The sequence below is a fragment of the Ochotona curzoniae genome, unplaced genomic scaffold (assembly GCF_017591425.1).
Source record: "Ochotona curzoniae isolate NIBS_2020 unplaced genomic scaffold, NIBS_Ocur_1.0 scaffold_3835, whole genome shotgun sequence".
NCBI classification, from domain to species: Eukaryota; Metazoa; Chordata; class Mammalia; order Lagomorpha; family Ochotonidae; genus Ochotona; species Ochotona curzoniae.
In genome coordinates this window covers 30,057,216-30,081,832 of record NW_024467114.1, presented here as the reverse complement: position 1 = coordinate 30,081,832, position 24,617 = coordinate 30,057,216, and the positions used below count along the sequence as shown (strand labels likewise).

Sequence of the window (24,617 nt, the reverse complement as noted above, 5' to 3'; positions counted from 1 at the left end):
CACCCTGGGCACACGTGACCAGGTGCTTGCTTGTATTACAGGGCGTTGTCTTGGCTCTTAAGGGGACTTTGGAGGGGACTTAGGGGGAGGAGTGGGGCGGCCAGGACAGGATTCCCAGGCGCATCGGACAATGCACCTTTGTACAGCCAGATGTGGGCTGCACACCTGCCCAGGAAACAGCGGACGCTGAACTCCACCTGGGCTGGGCTGGGCCTGTCGCCAGTGCGGCTGACCGAACGAGGGAGAAGGCCGCCGGCAAGGCACTCAGACGAAGCCTCCTCCCCAACCTACCCGCCGGTCAGAGGCCGCGGGGAGAGCAGGAAGGTCCTCCTCCGAGGGACCACAGGCCTCAGGCCGGCGGCGGCGGCAAGGCCCGAGAGCGCCGGGTGTGAGCCACCAGCAAGGCGAGGCGAAGGCGCCGCGGCGAGAAGCCGGGTTCATTCAAAACCCCGAGGCCGGCAAAACCCCGCCTCTCCACGCCGCCCGCCCGCTCAATCGCCGAGCGCTCCGGGTGTGAGCTCGGCCCCGCGGGGAGCGGCTTGCAGCCGAGGAGGCGGTGGCAGAGGTGGTTTGGGGCAGCCCCCCGCGCGGCGGATAGGCCCAGGCGAACAACACCCTCTTCTCCCCACTCCTCCCCGCTCGGCGCAATTCAACTCCCACTCGGCCGCGGCCACGCCCTGCCATCGCCGCCGCCGCCGCCGCCCCCTCGGGCAGCCCCGCGCTCAGCAGCCAGGCCTCGGCCGGGGGCGGGAGAGAGGCGGCGCCTTGCAGGCCCGAGGTGGGGCCCGCCGTCGCCGACGGGAACTACAAGAGCCGACATGCTTTGCGGCGGCGCCCCGCCCCTCCGACGGCCACCACTCAGCGCGCGTCACCAGGACCTCAGCCAATGGGCGCCGAGCCAGGGAAAAAGGGCGCCCGGGTCCGGATGCGCCTCAGGAAAAAGCCACGCTCCCCGCGCGGGGGGTTTAGCGCGCTCTGCGGGCCGGGCGCCTGGCTGCCCCCGCCTCCCGGCCCGGTGCTCTGAGGGCTCGATGGCGGAGCCGGTGTTCTTTATAATATCTGCTTTTGAGTGGAGGGAGCTGGGAAATGAGTAGGGGGCGGGATATCCTGAGCCGACAAGTTTGGCTGCATGGAGCTGAGGCGAGGGGAGGGCGGGTTGCCTAGCGGCCGCGCGCCCGACCCACACGAAAGCCGTGAGGGAAGGAGGCCGGAGCGGCCCGAGGCCGGAGCATCCGCGCGGCGAGAAAGGGGGCGGAGAGAGGAGGCGGCCCCGGCGGCCCCGGCGCCCCGGCCCCCGGCAGGTCGGCGTCCAATCCGCTGGGGGAAGGGGTGGAGAGTCGGCGGCTCCGGCGGAGCGCGGGGAGGCCGGCGGGGGTGGGGAGAAGGCCGCGCTCGCGCCGCCCCGGCCCCGCCTCCGGCCCCGCGCCGCCGCCCGCGCCGCGCGCCGCCGCTGTCAATCAAGGGCGAGTCCGCCGGGCTCGGGCGGAGAGAGGAGCTGCTACGCCACAGCCCAGCGGCGGCCATTCGCGGAAAAAGAGGCAGAGCCTGTGCCAGCTACAGCCTCCTCCGAGCCACCGCGGGCGGGCGGGCGGGCGGGCAGGCGGGCGGGACCGGCCTCTCCTCCCGCCTCGTCCCCACCCCCCACCCACCTCGCTCTCCCAGTGTCTCCGTCTGACTGAGGGTTTGTCCTGTTAATGCGGGATGAGCGGTACGTATTCTCCACCCCCCTCGGTCTCTCCTTCGCCGCCTCCCGCCCGCCCGCCCCAGACCCTGCTCGGTGCTTTCCCCCCCCCCTCCCCCGGGGCCGCGAGATGCTAGAAGGGGCGGAGGAGCAAGAGGGAGGGAGGGGACGGGGGAGGGCGGGAGGGAGGGGTGAGGGAGGGAGGCAGGCAGGCAGGCAGGCAGGCAGGCTCGCGTTTTGTCTTCGTGTCTGAGCGGAGCAGCCTCCTTCTGGGGCTTGCACCGGGTGCCGCTGGGTCGGATTTCCAACCACGTTTTGGGATGCCCCCTCCTCCCTTCCCTCTCTCGCGCCCCCCGCCCCCCACCACCGGGCCGCTGTGCGTGGATCGCGCGGGTTTATGGAGATTAATGTCCGCGGGGAGGCGGAGAAGGAGGGGGGGCAGAGGAATAATAATAATCCTAATAACCTGTTGTGCGTTTGGGGCTGGGTGGGTGGGTTGTTACAGATCAGAAGAAGGAGGAGGAGGAGGAGGCGGCGGCGGCGATGGCTACAGAAGGAGGGAAAGCCTCCGAGGCAGAGAATAACAATAAAAAACCCAAAACCTCAGGCTCCCAGGTAAAAAAGCAAACGCATATGTTAGGGACAAAAACCAAAAAACAAATCCGAAACAACAGCCCTGGCCCCCAGATGCATCTGAAACGTTAGGAGAGAGAAGGAGCTGTGGCCCCTGAAACGCCCACAAGTAAAGGCTTAAGAACATGCACCCACAGCAGACACCTCCCCGAGAGCGAGGAACTCACTCGGAAGGAGAGTGAGTGAGTGAGCAGGCTCACCTATTGGAGGGGTGAGCGTCACCCCCAAGTTCCATCAGGAGCCCCCGCGTGTCTGTCCTCAAGGGCGTTTGGAGTCCCTAGGAGATGAACACTTTGAAGAAAGTTTCTTAGAAATCCCCTTGTATTTCAAGTTCATGACCGCCCAGGCTGTGCTTCCTTGTTCCTAAGTAGAGAGCGCGCCTTCCCGAGCTCGTGTTCCCCTGGTCCTTTTGGTTTCTAAGTGCTGAGAAGTTACAACTGTCAGCACACATAAATAAAGCAACAGCCCCTCCCCACTGCTGCTGGTCTGACTAAACCCGCCCCCTCTCGCCTCCTCTCCCCCTCCTCTCCTCCTCTGCTGTCCTGTCTCGCTAGGACTCTCAGCCCTCTCCTCTGGCACTGCTGGCCGCTACTTGCAGCAAGATAGGGACTCCTGGTGAAAACCAAGCCCCCGGACAGCAGCAGATCATCATAGATCCAAGCCAGGGACTGGTGCAACTGCAGAACCCGCCGCCGCAGCTCGAACTCGTCACCACGCAGCTCGCCGGCAACGCCTGGCAGCTGGTTGCCTCCACTCCCCCCGCCTCGAAGGAGAATAACGTTTCTCAACCAGCCTCTAGCTCCTCTAGTTCTTCCAGCAGTAATAACGGGAGTGCCTCTCCTACCAAAACGAAATCAGGGAGCTCTGCCACCCCTGGGCAGTTCCAGGTCATCCAAGTGCAGAATCCAGGGGGCAGTGTCCAGTACCAGGTGATCCCCCAGCTGCAGACGGTGGAAGGGCAGCAGATTCAGATCAATCCGGCCAGTAGTTCATCTCTACAGGACTTGCAGGGTCAAATTCAGCTCATTTCTGCAGGTAATAACCAGGCGATCCTCACGGCTGCCAATAGGACAGCTTCCGGGAATATCCTTGCTCAGAACCTGGCCAATCAGACCGTTCCGGTCCAGATTCGACCTGGTGTGTCGATACCACTGCAGTTACAGACCCTGCCCGGGACGCAGGCCCAAGTGGTAACGACCCTGCCCATTAACATCGGAGGAGTGACTTTAGCCTTGCCAGTGATCAATAACGTGACCGCCGGAGGAGGAGGGGCCCCCGGCCAGGTTGGCCAGCCAGCCACCACTACTGCTGATAGCGGCACCTCGAATGGGAATCAGTTAGCCTCCACCCCCACCCCGACCACCACTACCACCACCACCTCGGCTTCTGCCAGTACCATGCCAGAGTCTCCGTCCTCCTCCACCACCTGCACAACCACCGCTTCCACATCCCTGACGAGCAGCGACACATTAGTGAGCTCGGCCGACACGGGCCAGTATGCAAGCACGTCAGCCAGCAGCTCCGAGCGCACCGTGGAGGAGTCTCAGCCAGCCGCTGCCGAGTCGGAAGCCCAGAGCTCCAGCCAGCTGCAGCCCAACGGGGTACAGAACGCGCAGGACCAGGCTGGTTCCCTGCAGCAGGTGCAGCTCGTCGGCCAGCCCATCCTACAGCAGATCCAGATCCAGCAGCCCCAGCAGCAGCTCCTCCAGGCCATCCCGCCACAGTCCTTCCAGCTGCAGTCGGGTCAGACGCTCCAGGCCATCCAGCAGCAGCCGCTGCAGAATGTGCAGCTGCAGGCAGTGAACCCCACTCAGGTGCTTATCAGGGCTCCCACTCTGACCCCTTCAGGGCAGATCAGTTGGCAAACTGTCCAGGTCCAGAATCTTCAGAGTCTCTCAAATCTGCAAGTGCAGAACGCCGGGTTATCCCAGCAGCTAACCATCACCCCAGTGTCTTCAAGCGGCGGCACGACGCTGGCCCAGATAGCGCCCGTGGCAGTGGCCGGGGCCCCCATCACACTGAACACTGCCCAGCTGGCATCAGTGCCTAACCTTCAGACAGTGAGTGTGGCCAACCTGGGGGCTGCAGGCGTTCAAGTGCAGGGAGTTCCGGTCACGATCACTAGCGTTGCAGGTAAGTCCACCCCTGCTCGCGCTCGGCCTTCTCCATGGTGTTGGGCCATGTTCGTTGCTGTGCCTTGCTGACTCCTGAGTTTGACAGAGACCTCTGCAGTAGATCTTTGATAGGCAACGACGGTTGCGGTGGGCACATCACCCCCACAAGTGTAACTCTGTGGCATGTGGGCATTGGCTCTGAGGGTTTTCATTGGCTAGTTTCTAAAAGATGATTCTTCTGTGGAACACAGTGATCTGATTAGAGTCAGACTTACAACCCAGAGATATTGTCTGAGGGTTTGATGTTTGTCCGCTTGAAGGAAGGCGGGCTTAAATGCAGTGGGTATATGGTCGTGAGTCTGGGGAAGCTTGCACTTCCTGTGCAGCGAGGCCAACTTTCAATGGGAAGTTAGTTCTCCAGTCGTCACATCTGGTCACCAACACTTGTGTGTGTGTGTGTGTGTTGATGCCCGGTTGCTTTAAACTGGATACCGGTGCAACCTCTCCATGCAAGTATCAGTTGCAACTTCCTTAGTTTTGTCTACTTTTCTGCTCAAGTAAGGATTAACTCCAGATTTTGAATAAGTAACCCATTTACAAAAATTATATTGAGGTGAATGTTATCGTCAGTATGCTATCAATGGGTGTGTAATGTGAGGTTGGTGGGAAGCAATTAAAAATAGAAGCAGTAAAAAACTACTAATGTGAATTAATGGCAGCAGGGTCAGTCATGACGGCAGTTCGTTGTTACACATATAAACATACTTCCAAAATACTTGCAAAACCAGTCCTATTAAGTAGCTGAAGCTTTCCTTGGACTAGTCTTAATTGTACTTCGTGTCTCTTGTTGTCTAATAATTAGGCGCTTTTCACCAGTTATAGTTTGATGACAAACTAGCAGGTGATTTTAGTGCCTTTCATCCTCTCATACCTTGTTAGTTGAGTATGTCTAGTTTGATCCTCGGAGGTAAATAAGCTGTTCACTTTGGAAGCATGTAGAAGCACTCTGCGGGGGTTCTTCTTTGCCAGTGAATACCTAAAGTGGATGTGTGTGTGTCACATGGGAAATGGCAGGGCCTACCAACTCAAGAGGACCCAGATTTTTATATATTGAAACTAGGTACTGCTTCTGGATCCGCTCTCCCATAGAATCTGAGTGATGTTGAGTGTTCCCTCTGTCCTGTCTGCCGTGTTAGCCGCCAGCTACATGTGGCCACTGAGCGGCTGAAGTGTGCCTACTACAGCCGAGGAGCCGAATTGAAAACTTTCATGTAAATGGCCGCATGTGGCTCATGGCTGCGCGTTGTGACAGCATAGTCATCTGGTGTCAAGTGTGGTTCTTCTCACAGTCACACACATGCTTCTCTGGATTGCAACCCTTGCTTTGTTCCTAATCTTCCTCTAGACTTTAATGGTAGCTGGACTATTTTCAGACGAGTGTGTTTTTGGTGGTTGGTTGACAGTTGGCACTGTTAACTCAGGGGTTGATTCACTCATGGCTCATCTTGCCCGGTAAGCGTTAGTTGGTGGGTTGTGATTTAAGAGAATGGAGTGGTTGATGACTTAGGTAGAGATCTGTTCTGATGCCAAGTTTGTCCTTGCCCACTGTGAGGGTAAGACAGTGACGGTTCTGACTGCCCAGCCTGGCCTTGCCTGAATGGTGCATTAGTAGAAATGATGGCAGATGAGGTTAAGGAGTTTGCCTTCAGACTTTTCAGGTGATTGAAATTCACTGAAGTTTGGAAACTAAATGTGGTCAGCAGCTCTGAGGCAGGAGGCGGATTCTGGAGGAGGTTGGGTGTGGAGCGAGTTCACCAGTCCTCTGAGAACTGTCACAAACATTTCATGAGGGGGTGACCATGTACTGAGCTCCTAGGAGATGTGGCTATTTTTTTCATTTTCACAGATTTTCTTTTATTTTTTAAGTTCATTTGTTTTGTGAGGCTTTACTTAAATAAGTGAAATTTGTGAGGCTTCACTTAAATGAGGAAATTTGAATGTTGCATAGTTAGATTTTTTCTCCCCTGCAACCCAGACTTTAAATTTTGTTGTTGCTAAAGAGTTAATGTTCTGATAAATATGTGCAATATGTTTTGTAAAGGGTGTCAAGAGTTCTTTTGGTTTGTTTGTTCTAAGGTAGTTGTCAGGTAGAGTTAGAAGGTGAGATGGGAACGTCCTATCCGCTCTCTCACTGCAGGTGGCCTCAGTAGCCAGACCAAAGCAAGGAACCAGGGCCTTCATCTGGTCTCCCACCCCCTGCCACCATCTTTCTCTGTTTCCCTAGGAGCATTAGCAGGGAACCAGATTGGAAGTGGAGCAGCCAGGGTTGTGGTGCTGCTAAGCAGCAATGCAGGTGACTGCTTAACCCACTCTGTCACAGTGCAGGCTCCCATCCAGTCAATTTTAAAAGACAACTGTATTGTGAAGACCAAAAGGGGAACTTGATTTCTACAAGTCAGTGCACTTAAAATGGGCCTACGTGTTTGCAGATTTTTACCACCTGCGCTGGCGTTGTGTGTAACCAGCAAGTGTTCTTTGTATTCAGGTATTGATAGTGACAGAGACCTTCCCAGCCAATCTCGTGCTGGAGTTGGAAGTGATGCCCCACTTAGTCATAATGAAGCAGGCGAAGTAGCTCTGCTTTCATGCATGTCTTTGGCTGTTTTGTTTAGACACTAAGAGTGTGGCACACTGGGACTTCACTGTCCAGAGAAGGGAAGAGAGCAGTGAGCGCCTGTACTGGTGTTTCTTGGGAATTAGCCCTGCATGTTTGGATCCATGTTACCTTGTGTCCCTGTTCGCTTTCAAGTACCTGTTTCCTTGATTATTATTTCATGTAGCTTCCACTCTCCTCTGCCACCCATGTGTGCTGTTGTTTAATAGTGGGAAAACTCGTGCTCCGTGTTCACGACAGGTGTTAGCAAGGCTGGACAGAATCAGTAGCTTTGACAGAATGTAACGGCTAGCTCCAGGATAAGAGACTGAGGACAAAGGACGTGTACCCATCCTGTACTTTTTGTTTCTCATCTTATTGACTGGGGTTCAGAGTTGCACTCCGAGGAAAAAGTAGAAGCTTCAAGTGCAAAGAGAGCCAGTTGTATTCTGGATTCATGGCCCGAGGTTGAGTGGAAAGTGCTTTGCGCAAAAAGATCTATTTTCAGATATGGACTCTGGTAGCCTGAAAGCGAGGCCGAAGTGAGCGTTAGGATTTATGTCTCCTCAATGAAAGGGTTTAGAGCCTGCAGGGACCAGTAAGATTACATCTGTGACTAGCTTGCTGCAGTCATCACTTTGACTTCATTTTGACTGTGGTCATCACACACAGTGACTGGTCGTGCTGCAGGCCTTCTGCTTGGTGAGTGGACAGCTCCTTGTCAGCTGTCATGGAAGTGAGCATTTTGACACTAGTTCTTCCACTGAGGACGTTCAGACTTGACATAACACGTCGCTGGCCCTTCAAGATCTTGAATCTCTCGAAACAGGAGATGTGCAGGAATGGGAGGGTCAGTATTTCATTACTGGTAAGAAGGAGGTTCCAAAAAAAAAATGCTTGAAATTTGTGCTTAATTAAAAAAAAAGCCAGTGGGTCAACTTATCACACCTCCCATTTTTCTAGACTCACAGAAAGAAAATTGGCTTGAGGCCTAACACAGGTACGCTTTTCCTTTGTCATATATGTTGTTATAATTTGCATTTCCCTACCAAGTGTCTTAAAGTAAAATGTCTGGGTGTAATACATGTACATGTACCCCTGTGTTTGGATCTTCTTCTTTTTCTGTGAAGTCAGGTTTACTCCTGTAATTTTGTTTCTATAAAATAAGATACTGTGACTGGCATGATAGCCCAGTGGCTAAGTCCTTGCCTTGCATGCACCAAGATCCCATACGGGTGCCAGATTGTGTGCCAGCTGCTCCATTTCCCATCCAGCTCCCTGCTTATGGCCTATGAAAGCAGTAGAGGACGACTCAAAGCCTTGGGATCCTGCACCTTTGTAGGAGACCCAGATGAGGTCCCTGGTTCCTGGCTTTGGATCATCTAGCTCCGGCTGTTGTGGCTACTTGGGGAGTGAGCCAGCAGATGAAAGAACTGTATCTCACCTTCTCTCTATAAATTTGACTTTCCAAAAATAAACAAATAAATAAAATCTTTAAAATCAAGTACTGTTCATTACAGATTAGAATTCATGATGTAAACTTTATATCTTGTGCCATAAATAACTGAGACTCTGAAACACCAAGTTGATCTTATACATCAGCTGGTTTTTCTTATAGAAGATGATAAGTACTCAGTGCAGAATCACATTAAATTTTATCTTTTCTGGGCCCAGTGCGATAGGATATTGGTTAAAGTCCTGACTTTGCACGTGCCAGGATCCCATATGGTCACCGGTTCTAATCCCGGCGGCCCTGCTTCCTATTCAGCTCCCTGCTTGTGGCCTGGGAAAGCAGTCGAGGATGGCTCAAAGCCTTGGGACCTTGCACCCGGTGGGAGACCTGGAAGAGCTCCTGGCTCCTGGCTTCAGATTGGCTCAGCTCCAGCCATTGCAGTAACTTGGGGAGTGAACCATCAGACGGAAGATCTTCCTCTCTGTCTTTCCTCTCTGAATATCTGGTTTTCCAATAAAAATAAATAAAGCTTTTTAAAAAAATTTATCTTTTCCTTTTTTGAGTCACATGAATTTTTGCAAGGGTATCTCTTACAAAGGACTTCAGGTTAGAAGAGCAAGGGAAAGTAGAGTTTTAAACATCTGCTTTTCCATTTCTAAGGGGACAAGCAGTACTTAAAGAATATTAGCAGACATAGACACAAGCTGAAGGGAACATGGTTTGATCTAGGGGGTAGATAATGTTGCTTAGATTTTGTAAAAAAAAAAATAGCATGTCTACAAAATGGTTGAAATTTAATTGGAAAGGATCTTGGAGATTGTGGTTCACCTGTTGTAAAGTTTGATACAGCTCTTGAAATCTTACAAAGGCATTTTTAATTTTTTTAGGTGCAAGCAGAAATGCAGGTTGGAGGCTGTGCAGTGTTACATTAAATACTAAGAGGATGTGTACTAAGGATGGGCAGATGCAAGTGTGGCCTAATTTAAGACTATTCATTTATATGTACTTCTGAACTTTTCTGATTTGAGTATGAGTTGGGATTGGGTGTTCATAATGTCTGTCAGTTCACTACCCAATGAATGAAGTTCAGTAGGGAAGCCTACAGAATCATGCAATGCTTAGAGAAGATGAACCCCTCTGGAAATGGTAGTCACCAAAATAACCTAGGAAAGAATCAGACCTTTGCCTCCTTCCCTCATTTCTGAACTTGGCTTTAGAAATTAAGGAAACAGAGCCCAGGAATGTTGAATGAATTCTTCATATTTTGTGGAGAGTGAAGGTTGGCCTCTGCCCCAATTTTTATTTTCTTATGAGTCTGGGTTGGATATCCAGATCTTTCCCCAGCAAATGAGTAAGTGTAGCCGAGGGTTAGGGACGAGAGAAGGAGGCCCCACCTGGATCGGCCTCACACACTGACACTTCTGGTAAGGATGCTCTCTGTGAAAAGCAAAAGGGTCCTCTTTTCCTTGTCGCTGAACTCCGTTGTGTCGTCCTGATGGGGCGATTGTTGTTTCTTGAAGGAGTAAATTTGTGGTTAAAGATTAGGGCACTCTCAGATATTGCATTTTTTTCTGAAACTAACTAGAAAATGGAGTGTTTTGTTTATTTTAAATGAAACTTATGAAAGAAAGCGAATACTGCTTGCTAAATATATGTTAGGGACTGAGCTAGATGCCTGTATGGCCTCATCACACCTTGCAATGTTTCTCTGTGACGTGCATGTTGTGCCCATTTGGTAGACTGTCTGAATTGAGCTGTAACTTCTGTAGGAAATATGTGAATATGTGAATGCCAGGCTTTAAGGTCATTTTTTCCAGTGCTTTTGTTCGTACTGCACAAGGGGCTACAAGGATAAGTACAAAGAGAAAGACCATTATCAGCTGTTTGCCTCTGGTACTCCTTAAATGCTTTATGTGGTAGTACTAATTCTGCAGTTCGGGCTCTTGTAGCTCTAACATCTGCACCACCCTCAGGCCCAAAAGTAGTGTAAGAGGTGATAAATAGAAACTTTTCTTGCCAGGCCCCCATGTTGCTGTGGTTTATAATGTATGCGGGTGGTGGGAGGCCAGAGGGTTATGAAACAAAACAAAATAGCATGACTTTTTTTTTTTAAGATTTATTTTTATTGAACAAACACATATTCCTGAGAGGAGGAGAGACAGAGAGGAAGATCTGCCTTCTGTTGATTCACTCCCCAAGCGGCCACAACAGTTGGAGCTGCGCCGATCCAAAGCCAGGAGCCTGGAGCCTCTTCCGGGTCTCCCACACCGGTGCAGGGTCCCAAGGGTTTGGGCTGTAGCATGACATTTTTTAAAGCATAAGGTCAGGAAAACAAACTCACAGTGAAGTCAGGCTTGTAAACTCATCTTAACAATGAATACAGCTTTAACTCAAAGCAGGAAACATGCACATTGCATGAGGAGAACTATGCAGCTCTAAGGGCAGAGAGAAGGCAGATCCCCACGCCCCCATTACTGCCCATCAAGTGCAGTTTTATCAAGATGACCAGTGTGGTAATTCGCTCTGAAATATTTGCTCAGTGTGGTGGAGGAGGAAGAGGACATTGAATTGGTTTTTGGAACTAAGCTTGATACACATGATTGCTATCCTGAGGTCAGTGTCAGTAACTTAGAAATTATACAGCACGGAGCATCAGAAATTGAGTGTAAATCAGTGCCTTCATTTTTCAAAACATCCTAAACTTGAGGTCAATCAGTGAATTTAAAATCCTTGCTGCATTATCCAGTCATTGGCTTCTATACAATGAAGAAACAGTTCAGCGGTGGTTTGGAAGCAGCGTGGGTTTTCTTGGAAGCTAGGTTCCTATCCATCATCTGTAGGTTTCCCAAATGGTGATGGTGATGCTGATGCCATGTGCGTGTTCTCAAACACAGTGGACGTTGACTTGGGCTTTATAGGCAGGATGTTTTAAACACCATGAGCTGTGTGATGAGGGAGTAACTTGTTTTTTTAGGAAGTGATCTTCCCGTCATCAGAGATTTCACATTCTTCTGACAGTGAAGAACCTAGGTGATTCTGCTTTTGTGATTTTCTGCCTCGCTTGCTTGGCTGGGGGCTGTGTGAACTCCAGGCCTGACAGTCTGTACCTGACACGGTCACGGAGGCAGAGCACTCCTCGGGAAGGAGACCCCTGGTGTGCCTGTTAGATAAGTTGCTCACTGCCCTCTAGCCCACCAGTTTGTACTTTCTGAAAGTTGCTTGCTTCAAACACACCAGTAGAAGCCTGCCAACTTGCTCTTTTTAAAAATTAACAGATAAACTGACCAGTCATAACTGAATAATTATATGGAATTGGCCTGAAGTTTGTAAGAACGCTGCGCTTTCCCTTTTTTCTTCTGCCCTTTCTTCTGCCCTTCTTGCTGCTGATGCTGCTACTGCTGCCCGGTGGGGGACAGGGGTGGCAGTTGGGGGGCCTGGGTTAGCACGAATTAATCGCCCTTATGCGCTTGCATCGGCTTCAGACTCCTGATGATTTTCTGGGGATTGCAAAATCGGCACAACAGTCAGTAGATTGCAGAAGGATTTTTTGTTTGATTGGTCATACTATATATTTTCTTCTAATTGTGAAATTTAGGCTTCTCGGAATGTTTGTATCTGTGCTCCTGCCAGCGTAAGGTCAGAATCCTCTGTAAATCTGAAACTTCATATGATTTTCCTTGTAGCTCTGGAGCGGATTCTATTTAACAATTGTAGTACTTGAATTTCTGTTTTTGTTGTTTGCACAGGACTGTGCTTCTAGGTGCTAGTTCCCTGTCATTTGCTCTTAGACGTGGAGAACACATACAAAGCGTTAGAGTTTGACATAGGCTTCAGTGCCCAATGGTGAATTAAAATGACCTTATTTTATCTCAGTAGCTCTTAGCTGGGCTGGTGTTTCTGCTGCTGCTACTATGGTATGAACGAGAACACTGGGAAAATCCAGCTGCTCGTGAGCCCAGGTGCTGGAAAGCACATAAATTAACATACTTTCTAATTTTCCCCCATGAAGTGGGCAGTCTGGTGGTTGGACTAGTCATGCACTAATGGGGTTTTTTTTCTTTAATGTGTAAGACTCAGCTTTTCAGTAAATTTTCCTCAGAGATGATATTAAGTTTTGGAGGTGAGAAAAAAAAAATCAGTGCCCGATCAGTTAGTGGATTTATTATCATTAGGGACACATGTGCTGAGGGCTTGCTGGCGCACGGGACCAAGAATTAACACTCTGAAGTTTCTGTGCAGTTGCTGCATACACACACACACACACACACACACACACACACATCCACTAGCCCTTCCACTCTGGGCATGTTTTTATAATTTGAGCTTCATTTCTTTATTCGTTTGAAAATAATATTATTAGTTCCTTCTCACTTGATAGCATTGTGAAGATCAAATAAGGCACTAGGTATTAAAAGTCCTTGAATATGATAATGCAAACTATGTATAGAAGGTGGCAACCCGGTAGAATTCATGCGACTGTGTAGTGACACCCACTGAAAGAGTGTTGGGTAGCATATTAAGAGAGCAAGTTATTTTACCTATGGCTCGTGGCCTGAGTTGTATGCTAGAAGTACGGGAGAGGTTTGGGTAAGTGAAGTACCGGAAAGCTTGGGAGCAGGGAGTGGTGAGGGAGTCTAGGTTCCACATGGAGAAGCTGCCCTGTATTTAGAGTTCGATGTCTGCTCTGTGTTCAGCCTTTGTTCACTTCTGAAAATACTAACCTGTTCTTAAAAGGGAGCTCATGCTGGGGGGAGAAGGCTTGCATACATAAAAGTTATGTGGTCGCTGCACCTGCATGTGAGAGTTTTACTCAAGGGCTGAGTTTTAAAATATGGAAAACAGTATGAGGGTTCTGAGCTAGGTGAAATCAGTAAACAAGGAGGGCTTTCTCTCATACAGGCTTGAACTAGAGCTCAAAGATCAGCTGGGGAAGTGGACATTGGAGGCTTCACCATGTGGAAGTCAAAAGCAAAGATATCTTGAGTCAGGCTGCTGAGCTTGGAATGGCAGGGACTGAAGACTGGGCAGGCAGAAAGCTCTCGCAGTCACACTTAAAGCTGACAGAGCTTTAAACTTTAAACTTGAGGCACTCTTGGGTGTGCTCCAGGCCTGGGGGTTCTCAAATAGCAGCTCAGCAGGTACTGAATGAACAACCCCTTCCTCCTCCTGTAGCCAGAGAAATTGTGTGTTCATTGACCTGTTTGCTTCCATTTTGTTTGAAGAGGAGAGTCTGCAAAAATCAAATGAAACTATATTAGAAATCTGAACGTAGTACACAGCAGGAATTCAATGGAGATATTTATGATGCCAAGGATATTAGAAGGTTTCTCTGTAAATAGGAAAATGTGGAAAAGTTAGAAATGGGGAATTCAGTTACAAAGATGTAACAGAAATTTGTCATCTGTTCACAGTGGCCTTTTGATAAGGCTCTGACAGTGAAGTGATGTTAACTACTTAACAAAAATGGTTGCTGAACTACTCTATTTTTTAAAGATTTATTTATTTCAATAGCAGAGTTACAAAGAGGGAAGGAGTGGAGAGAGCTAGAGAGAGAGATATCTTCCACCTGCTGGTTCATTCTGTAAATGGCTGCAATGGGTCAGGCTAAAGCTGGAGCCTCATCTGGGCAGTGGCTCACAAGCTTGGATCTTCTCCTGCTTGCTTTCCCAGATGTATTGGCTCAGAGCTGACTATAAATGCAGCAGCTGGGACTCAAACCAGGGCCCATATGCAATTCTGGCTTTGCAGGCAGCAGCTTAAGATGCTATGTCTCATCGGCCAATCACCTGAGCTACTCTGGTACTCAGAATGTTGACGGGAATGAAATGGTCAAGGAGTAGTTGAAAACTTGGAGTTCGTTAGTTCTTATTTCCTACTCAGTGTCAAGCACAGGATGAAGTCTGGAGAAACAGGTGGAGTGAGCCATTGCAGAGGGGATGTGCTATGTATTTTTGTTTGCTTTCTTCTAAGACAACCTTGTTACATTTTAACATCTTTAAAATTGAAATGTGTTTTAAAGTCAAAGACATTGGTTAATTACTAGATTTTTTTCCCCCTTATGGTCACTTTAATCTAAGACTCAGTGCAATATGCTGTGCTGTTTGGTTTACAAAAGTTGTAAGGTAAGTGTCATAGAAGCATAAAGAAAGGGAACCAGTTTTACTTGTAGGTTCTGTGGGTGTTTTATGGAAGGAGAACTATTACTGAGGCTGAAGGGATGACTGAAAGCTTGCCAGATAGGAAGGAGGAAAGCCGCCGAAAGTTATGTTGGATTTGATGTGCAGTTTCTAAAGTCAATTAATGTCCCATAATAACAAAAATCAGACATAGATCAAGGAATTCCAGCTTATATTAAAAAATTGAATTGTAGGGGCTAGTGCCCCTTCAACAGCCAACATTCCACATGGGTGCCAGTTTGTGTCCCAGCTGTTCTACTTCCCACCCAGCTCCCTGCTTGTGGCCTGGGAAAGCAGTGGAGGATGGTCCAAATTCCTGGGACCCAGCACTTGTGTGGGAGACCAGGAAGTGCTCCTGGCTCCTGACTTCAAATCAACTCAGTTGTGACTGTTGTGGCCATTTGGGGAGAGAACCAGCAGATGGAAGATCTTTCTCTGGGACTCTTTCTCTCTGTAAATCCACCTTTTCAATAAAAATTAATAAATCTTTTTAAAAAATTGGATTGTAAACTCAAGTAGGGTTTGTGTCTTCCCTTCCTTCTAGCTCTTTCCTTTCTTTCACCTATCTTACATGTTGAGTTTGAATATGGCTCAGCATGACACTGAACTAGAAGTAACACAGGTGGAGAACTTGGCTTCAGAGGAGAGAGCTGGGTAGACACTTGTGGATGTAGGAGATGGCCCTCAGTAGTGTCTCTGATTGCTTCCTAGGTTTTGGTAGACAGTTGCAAGTGAAATTGATCTTTGCAATTAGGGGAGTTTCGAGGCAAGATTAAAGTCTTGTCAAGTTCCCAATTGTTTCTGTTGCCCTAAAGTTACTGCGTTGATGCTTGGTAAGTGGGGCCGGTCAGGAGTTCAGTACAGCCCTGTACATTGAGTCAAGTTACCATAGCTTTTTGTTCACAGAAGTGGAGCTGCTTTTGCACAGGAGCGTAGGAGCCAGATAATGATCTGTGCTGTGGTTAGTGGGTGCCTGTGCTGGGTGTGGGTTGGGGGATGGGCATTGAGCATACGTGTTGGGTTAGAGTTCAGAATGTCTGCCAGGGAGTTGAGTGGGAAGAGGGAAGTGAGAAAGATGAACATGGTAACCAGTACCAACTGGACTTATACAGGAAGAATAAATACTTATGCAATTTATAAAGCCCTGTAGGTATTTTCAGATAATTCAGTTTACCTATGAGCTTATTGTAGAGGAAAATATTTGGCAGACATTTGTCTTAAGTACTACAAATGGTTATTGTATATGCTTTGTGGAGGGAGCAGAAGTTTGAGATATTTGTAATTTTACTTATGTGGCTTTATGAAGTTAGTGCATGTTTTTGTGTTCAGAATTTCTCTCATCTTTAGTGGTACATTGTCAGTATCTGTGGTGATCTTAGGGCAGGCAAATGGTGTTCCTAATGGACTCCCCACTGGCACTGTGCAGCCGTGAGTTCAGTCAGTGAACAGGTGACTAGGCATCTGATGTGTTCTGTAGAAGCTTGATATCTTGGACTGAACTCTTATTTCCATAGTATTCACATGGGCAGGAAATCATGTTTTATTGTTGTTGTTGTTTGTCTGCTTGTTTGTTCTAACCTGTAAGAACAGCCTTCATGGTTGCTCTGTGTTTGGGCTGACCCTTGTATGTGCATAGTGTGACCATGTATGTTTCCTTCTGTATACGAACTAACTCATTGACTCTTCACATTGTTGGTCATCCCACCTCTCTATGTGAGAACTGAGGCCCTGGGTGGTAAATGAGTCTAAATCCATCTCCCGCTGGAGCTGAGCCTGCGGCCATGACCACTTACCTTGTTTCACCGGATACCCTCCTGTATTTTGCAGAGTTTGTGTCCTGTGATCCTTCATCGAGGTAGCTCATTGTCTTGCATGTCAGATGCTGTGTACAAGTATTCCTTGATTTTTCTGTTTTGGCTGCAGTCTTATGAGGAAGGTGATGGTGGTGACCTCAGGTGCATGAAAAAGGTTAATTTACTGGCCAAGGTCTTAGAACCAGTAGGTTAGGGAATCTATTAAATAAAAATGGTTTGTAGGACACACCTGGGTGGACAGAATGGTGACCACCTTGACTGTGAGGCCTCCCTGCTGTAAGCATTTTTACTGTAATGACAGAGTCAGCGAGACACGAGTGCCCTGTCTTCAGTGGAGCGCTCCTGTCCTCGTCTCCTTTGGGGCCACAGAGAGCATGTTCTGCAGTGTGGACACAGTAAACAATCATTTCTCATCTTGAAATCCTGTTGATAGATTTGCAGTTGGTGAGAACATTTCCTTGATTAAACATATATACTTGGACCGTAAGTTAATTATGACTAAATTTTCCAAAAACATTTTCCAAACATATAAGCCAGAACCCTAATACTTTGTGTACACTAATAGTTGTAAAACCTGGAAAAGTGTATTCTTTATCAGGTTTCTGTTGCATGACTTGCTCGTTGATCAAGGTGTGACATGTAATTATGTCCAGTTAAGTAGTAATTTATGCTTAGTTTCTAAAGGAAATAACATTAAGAAATGACTTCAAGACATCTAAGAATTATGTGATGGGAATTGGTGTTCCTGAGGTGAATCTGCATGTCACGTTTTGTGTAGCGTTGGTTCATCTAACAGACGTGGTGCTGCGAGTTTGTTTTTTATATATTTTTAAGAATTTTTATTGGAAAGTCAGATATACAGAGAGGAGGAGAGACAGGGAATAAGATCTTCCGTCCTTTTATTCACTTCCCGTGCAGCTGCAGTGGCTGAAGCTGAGCTGATCCATGAAGCTAGGAGCCTGAGACTCTTCCGGGTCTCCCACGGGGGTGCAGGATCCTAAGACTTTGGGCCATCCTCAACTGCTTTCCCAGGCCACAGGCAGGGAGCTGGATGGGAAGTAGGGTTGTTGGGATTAGAACTAGCACCCATGTGGGATCCTGGCACATGCAAGGTGAGGACTTTAGCGGCTAGGCTACCATGTTGGCTCAAGTTTGTTTTCTATTGGATAAATACTAACCAAGAAATAGTGTCTGCCACTGTATGTAAAATACTATTCTAGGTGGTGGGGAAGCAAAACTTGGGGACTAAGTTCATTGCTCTTGGGGGCTAAGATTTTGTTTTAGCTTGACCTTAAGTTGCAGCTATTTTGAATATGAGAAAACCTAGACTCAGAAAGCTAGATAATTCGCCCAGGGATACAAAAATAAAACATGGGAATTGTGAGGAAATAATCCAGCTTCTTGCTTCAAAAATCTTGTAACTAGCATTTGATTCTAAGGCTCGGGCCAGGAAAGCCCCAGTTTCCATTGTCAGTACAACAGGGTTCTTTCTCTGGGTAGACACTGGGTGTAGCAATTAGTCGCTGCCTGGGATGTCCACTTGCCTTGGGAGAGTGCCTGGGTGTGTGTCCCAGCTTCCTTCTCATGTGGCCCCTTGGGAAGCAGCAGTGACAGTACAGGTGATTGGGGCTCTGGCTCCTGTGTGCAACACAAGACAAAATTCCAGGCTGTGTGACTTAGATTTGGCCTGACTCTTTTGAGCATTTAGAGAGAGAAGTAGTAGATGGAAGATTCTCTCAAAAAACCTGTGTTGTTGGGCCTGGCGCGGTGGCCTAGTGGCTAAAGTTCTCATTGTGAACATGCCAGTTCAAATCCTGGCAGCCCTGCTTCCCATCCAGCTCCCTGCCTGCGGCCTGGGAAAGCAGCCGAGGATGGCTCAAAGCCTTGGGACCCTGCAACCCCAAGGGAGACCTGGAGGAAGTTTCTGCATCCTGGCTTTGGATCGGCGCAGCACCGGCTGTAGCAGTCACTTGGGGAGTGAGTGGTTGGATGGCAGATCTTCCTCTCTGTCTCTCCTCCTCTCTGTATATCTGCCTTTCAAATAAAAAAAAAAATAAATCTTAAAAAAAGTGTTGGAGTTCATTTCTTTTATCTCCAAATTAGTGTATACAACTGTGTGTGTGCATATACACACACACACACATATATATACTCATGTGTGTTCATATATGCATGTACCCATTAAGAACACTGAGAAAAAATATACGGGAATTCTGTACAGTGTTTGCTGATCCCTGTCAGCTTTCCCAGGCTACTTTGATAATTAAGAATACTAACCCCCTTGGGGGGGGTATGCCTTAATCCTTAGCAAAGCTCTTCACTCCCACTGGTACCCTTCCCTGTAGGAAAAATGGTTGGTTGCTACTGAGACATTCATAGAGCTCTTGGTGCTTTCAAAGGATCCTAGGGCTTTGTGCGCCCTAGCAGAGATGCTGGTGTGTATCATTGTCCAGCGAAAGGCAACCATGTTTCCTTTGAGTAGCAGTTTGTGATCTGCAGGGATAACTGATAGAGTTAAGAAAATTGCTCTGTGCTGGGCATCGGGTTGTTTCTGCTAGTCCACCATTCAGTAAGCTGTGGGAAGGGGGGTTATTTTTTGTTATTGCTGTTGTTATCTTTTTCTTAACAGCAGAGTCCTGATGTGTGAGTGTATGTTGTCTCTGTGTTATGAAATAGAATCTTTGAGGCATTTTCATGTAGTGTTTAAAGTCAATAATTAAACAAATGTCTAGAAATCAATTTGGGCTTAATTTTGAATGAAGCAAAATGAATACTCAGTAAAAGTAAAAAATATTATACAATATGTCTAGTCTAATACAAATTGATTACTTTTTGGAGTTCAAATCATAAGTGAGGCATTTGGGAAAATGCAATCTTGGGGGGATTTTTGGTGTAAATTCTTGCAGATAAATCTCATGCATTTGAAGATGTTCTGTCTCTGGGTTTGGATCATTATTAAGGATTTACAGAACTCTCGAGATGATTTGTTCAGTAGCATCCTTCTAACGAGGCACTTGTCCTGCCTGCAGCAACAGCAGTGATGAGGATTAAGGAGCCAAACCCTTGGCCACTTAGCTTGCCATCTGGGGCATCACTTGATTCTGGTGAATGCCCTTGCCAGTGGGTACAGATCTGGAGGAGGTCTGGGAGGAGACTTGCTGTCCTTTAAAGCCAGGAGTGTGCTTACGTGGGCTGGCATGCTTGGCTTCTGTGTAACAAACCCCTGTGGTACAACACGCTGCCACGGTAGTTCTGCAGACACCCTGCCTGTCCAGTAATACCTCCCAGCCGTTCCAAGAGACAGCACCTGAACCTCAGAGCTTGTCCCACAGTCATCTTGTTCTCTGATTTTTCGTTAACCCAGCAAAGCATTTTAAGACCCTAACATTCCATGATTTGAACCTCTACTGGGCCTGCCCCCCTGACAAGAGCTTGTGACATCTGGAAATGTGCAAGTGGAACTTTTAGGTAGATGTTTGCGTTTTGGGTTCAAAGAAGAGAACTTTCTTTCTTTCTATTTTTTTTTTTTTCTTTTGCTGTATACTTTAGAAGGTGAAGAGCCTGGCCACTGACGTGGCTCAAGAGGCCTCGTAAGTGGTGGAACCTTCACCTGCTGCCCAGTGCACTGTCACAGGTGCCGTTCTCTGCAGGGCGTTAACACTGCCGGCTCGCTGCTCCCACAGCAAGAAAGCACTTCTTCAAGGGCTGGGCTGCAGAAGGTCAGAGGATGTGTTCTGAGGAATGGGCCCCTCTGAAAAGTTCTTCAATTAGAAAGTGATAGATCCATGAATTTTAAAAAGGAGCATTAGTTTTAAAACGTACTTTTAATTGGCATGCGTTTGTGTGAATTTAATCCTGCACAATATGTTTTGAAATTTTTAACACTAGTAGGTTATATCTAATTACCTTGCACAGTTTTCATTTTTGTGGTTGGAGAACATTGAACGTTGAACATCCACTCTCTGAAAGCAATTTAAAATAGAATAAATGCTTGGATTCACATGGTTAATTAAATTTACAGTGGGAAACACACCTTTTAAAAGCTAGCTAATACCGGCCATGATTACTAAGAAATCAAAGAGCTGTTTTGAAAATCATGTCTTTGGAAAGATACGTGAGGTCTAGCATGCTACTATTAAACAGAAGTTTAAAAATTGCAAATAACCCTTATAAGTGCTCTCTGTAAAAGTTTGAGTTTCATTGCTTTTAGCGACATGACATACCTTCCAATGTAATATTACCCCACACTCGTTGCTGTAAGGCCATTGAACAATTCGTCCTCACCTAGTTAGGAATAGCTATTGTCTCTACATCGTAACCCTGTTGATTATTATGAGTTAATGTGGTATTGGTAGAATTAGCAGGGGACAGAAATCAGGCCTTGGGTCCCATGCTCTCTTCTGCCAGTTCCTGCCTATGTTTTGAGGATGTCCTTGAGTTTTCTCCAGCCTCATTCACGACCACCTGTGAAATGAACACAGCCCACTACCCATCAGGCAGGGATTTGTAAATGCCAAAGAACTCACTTAAATTGATGTGAACCACTAATTATACATTTACTTTTTTTCCCTATGAATTGTGTCTATTTTAAGCATTTTTGTAGTCTTATATTACAAGTCTATTTTTTTTTAAAGATTTCTGTATTTTTTATTGGAAAAGCAGATATACAGAGAGGAGGAGAGACAGAAAGATCTTCCATCTGCTGATGCACTCCCCAAGTGACTGCTCTGGCCGTAGCTGAGCTGATCCAAAGCCAGAATGCAGGAGCTTCTTCTGGGTCTCCCACATGGGAGCAGGATCCTAAGGCTTTGGGCCGTCCTTGACTGCTTTCCCAGGCCACAAGCAGGGAGCTGGATGGGAAGCGGGGCTGCTTGGGATTAGGACCTGTGCCCATTTGGGATCCTGGCATGTTCACGATGAGGACTTTAGCAGCTAGGCCACCGTGTTGGAATCTTGCAAGTCCATTTTTATATCTGTGATATACAGTGAATGCAGTGCTGGCTTTCCCAGGCTACAGTCGGGGAGCTGGATGGGAAATGCAGCAGCTGGGACAGGAACCAGTGCCCATGTGGGATCCTGGTACTTGAAGTGGGAGGAGGATTAGCTAGTTGAGCCATTGTGCCAGGCCTTATGGTTATCATGTTTATACCAAAGAATAGTATCATTTAGAAATAGTATTAAATATTGTTAGAGTGTAAAGTTTTCTCTGAAGTCACTTGAATGATATTGAGTTCGGATATATTTGGGTGCTCAGATGAGTAAGTAGATATGTGTATTTAAAAAGTATTTAAAAAAATCTTGGAAAATGGCACTAAAACTTAAGTTTGTTTTGGTGCAAACTGCTGAAGTCCGTGGTAGTTTTTTTTTTTTTTTTTTTTTTTTAATAATAGACATTTTCCATGAGCTTTTTGAAGAACCATTCGTGTGTGTGTCTAAAAACCTTGTTGGCTTCGATCATTAAACCATCTTGACAGATTCTGCTCTTTCATCTTACCAATGAAAAACAAAACAAAACAACAGAATCCCCTCCCCCAAACCAAACAAACCAGGCTCCACAGCTTTAGTAGTTGATGGAGTCGGGATAGCACGGCTCTTCTCACTAAGGCCTGGATAGAAACGAAGTATGGTGAGCTTCTCCTTAGGAAGAAAATTACAGGCAGGGTTTGCCTGCCTCTCGCCTTTCTCGAGGGAGTAAGGTCTTAAAGTTAATTTTGTTTTTTCTTGTCCCCAGTGGTAGTGATTCAGTTGCTAAGTGATTGTTTCAATTGATAGTTTCTCCATCTCATAAAAATGCAATTCAAAATTTAACATAATTGCTTAAACTTTTATCTGAAATACTACTGCTTAGTAGTAGAATTTAGATATTTTAGGCCCACAATCCACTCATTTTGGCTAGCAATCTTTTAATGATATGTTTTTTTTCTATTTTTCTGATCAATTATACTGGACCAAATAGTCCTTTATGAATTGAGATAATGTGAGAAGAAATTTGCTAGCGAGCTAAATTAATTTGAATGAAATAAAACAACTTAGGGCATTTTCAAGAATTTTATTTTCCAAAAGTGGGTAGATTTTTTTTTTTTTGGTGGGCATCACGTTAAGAGGTAGGTGAAGATACTTTAAAAATGTGTAGACAATTTGGGAACAAAAATTTTTGAAATGAATGTATAGGAAGGATCTTAAAGTTCATGAAAAATATATATTGTGGAAAAAGCATACATGGATTTCTAAACACTTTCATTTTAGAGTGAGCACTTTTTTTTTTAAAGATTTATTTTTATTGGAAAGGCAGATATACAGAGAGGAGGAGAGGCAGAGAGGAAGATCTTCTGTCTGATGCAGCGTGAACACTTTTAAATTTCATTACAGCTCTCTGCTGTGTTCCATAATGTCAGGTCTTTATGTAGAACTCAGTGTGCTTTCCCATTTCCTAGGAAAGAGTGACTAGGAGCCTGAGAGTCAGCTCCCAGTCTGCCCTGCCTGGAGACACCCAAGGGGTTTCTCCCAGCTTCTCTGAAGATGGAACAAATTGTCCTGTCATGATGCTGGAAGAAAGCATTTGGCTTACGTTAAGGACCTATTAGTAACACAAGTGCTTTAACAGGGTACAATTGTGAGGAAGGTGTTAATGCTGTGCTTGTGTAAATCTTTTCAATCCTACAGAGTAGCTTGTTCTAGAATTGCAAGTCAGTTGCTTCCCATAAAACTTTCATTTCCTAAATAATAAAAGTTACACACATATATATTCATTCATTGAATAAAGCACTTAACTACTTCATTTTGTAATACAATCCTAAATTCTGGGTAAATGGTATAATCTTGTTCATTTAAAATTTTTTCATATTACTTTTTAAATCTTCCATCCTCTGCCAGGTTTCTATAAGTTGTTTTCTGCCAACTCTTACACCTAGCCTGCACAAGGTCTTGCTTTTGTAATGGAAAATACGGATCCAAATGAAGGTGAATTAAGTAGTGGTCTGTGTTACTGCCTCTGCTACTGCTTCAGTGCCCCTGCTCATCAGTGTGCTCAGACTGGACTTGGACATGTACCATTGGTCCCTAATAAAAGGTTTGAATCGAGACAACTTTATTGAAAAAAAATTTGCTTTGTTTTGGATTCCACTTTCCATAAGAATGTGGGCATCTTCCAATGTAGGTTATTTCAAGGGCTAATACTTATTTTAGCTCCAGTAAGCATAAAGGACTTCTTTTAGATTCTAAAAGATTCATCTTTAAGAATGCTTTTCCAGTTAATTAAATAAGAGATGATCATTCCCTTGGTAGCTTGAGGATCTCAGTATTTTGCATTACTATAAAAATCTTCTGACTTTATTTGATGATGTTTACATTGACTTTGTAGTTTTTTTATTTATTTAAATTTTAATTTAACTTCTTTTTAAATTATGATCATCACTTTATGATATAGTCCCCTAGGTCCTGGGATTTCCCCTACTCCTCCTCAAGTACCTCCCCCCTACAGAATTCCCCTATATTATAACCATAGCATTGCTCTTCATAAACAGTCACATATCCATCACTGCAGGCATGGACAATGCCAGAGTCCAGCCTCCCATTGTCAAGATGCAGCTAATAGTTTCGTTAGTAGTCCATCTTTGATCTGGAAATAGAGATGCATACTGCACTGCATCCTCACATGTGGACATGATAGTCTCCATTACACAGTCACCACACATCCCTCTTAAATGAAAAGCCACAGTACAAAATCAGCAACAGGAAGAAAAAAATAGAACTTTACAACACTATGAATTTCTGAAGAGGTGTTGATAGTTCAACAAGTGCTGAATTGCTGGCGATCCTGCCATTCAGTCATGGTGAAATCTCTCCCAAATCCACTGGCTGCTATAGTCCACCTTAGTGTCTCTGTCTGCCTGGATCTTCACTGCCAACAATTGGCTGGGGTAGTTGATCAATTTGTTCTGTCCTCCGTCCTCTGCCATGGTACCAGGTGTCCCCTGGAGGCTCTGATGTACTGCCATATCCTCCGTGTACATTTGGATATTCTGTCCTCTGCTTCGTCTGAGCCATTGAGAAAGCCCAGCTCTGATACATCCACTCCCACAGTCAGCCCATTG

The 24,617-nt window shown here is 46.5% G+C and overlaps 1 protein-coding gene across 2 annotated transcripts in view; it reads left to right on the top strand.

Annotated features, from left to right (window-relative positions):
* Positions 1–1,517: 1,517 nt before the first annotated feature.
* The window catches only part of SP4 (Sp4 transcription factor), an 83,836-nt gene continuing 60,736 nt past the window's right edge, over positions 1,518–24,617 (top strand). The window contains exons 1-3 of one of the 2 annotated variants that reach the window (XM_040965156.1): positions 1,518–1,708; positions 2,187–2,296; positions 2,869–4,447. In XM_040965156.1, coding sequence (XP_040821090.1) covers positions 1,702–1,708; positions 2,187–2,296; positions 2,869–4,447 — 1,696 coding nt within the window. In that variant the 5' untranslated portion in view covers positions 1,518–1,701. Of the gene's footprint in view, positions 1,709–2,185; positions 2,297–2,868; positions 4,448–24,617 lie in introns of those variants that run through there. The other variant, XM_040965157.1, reaches the window with a different exon arrangement.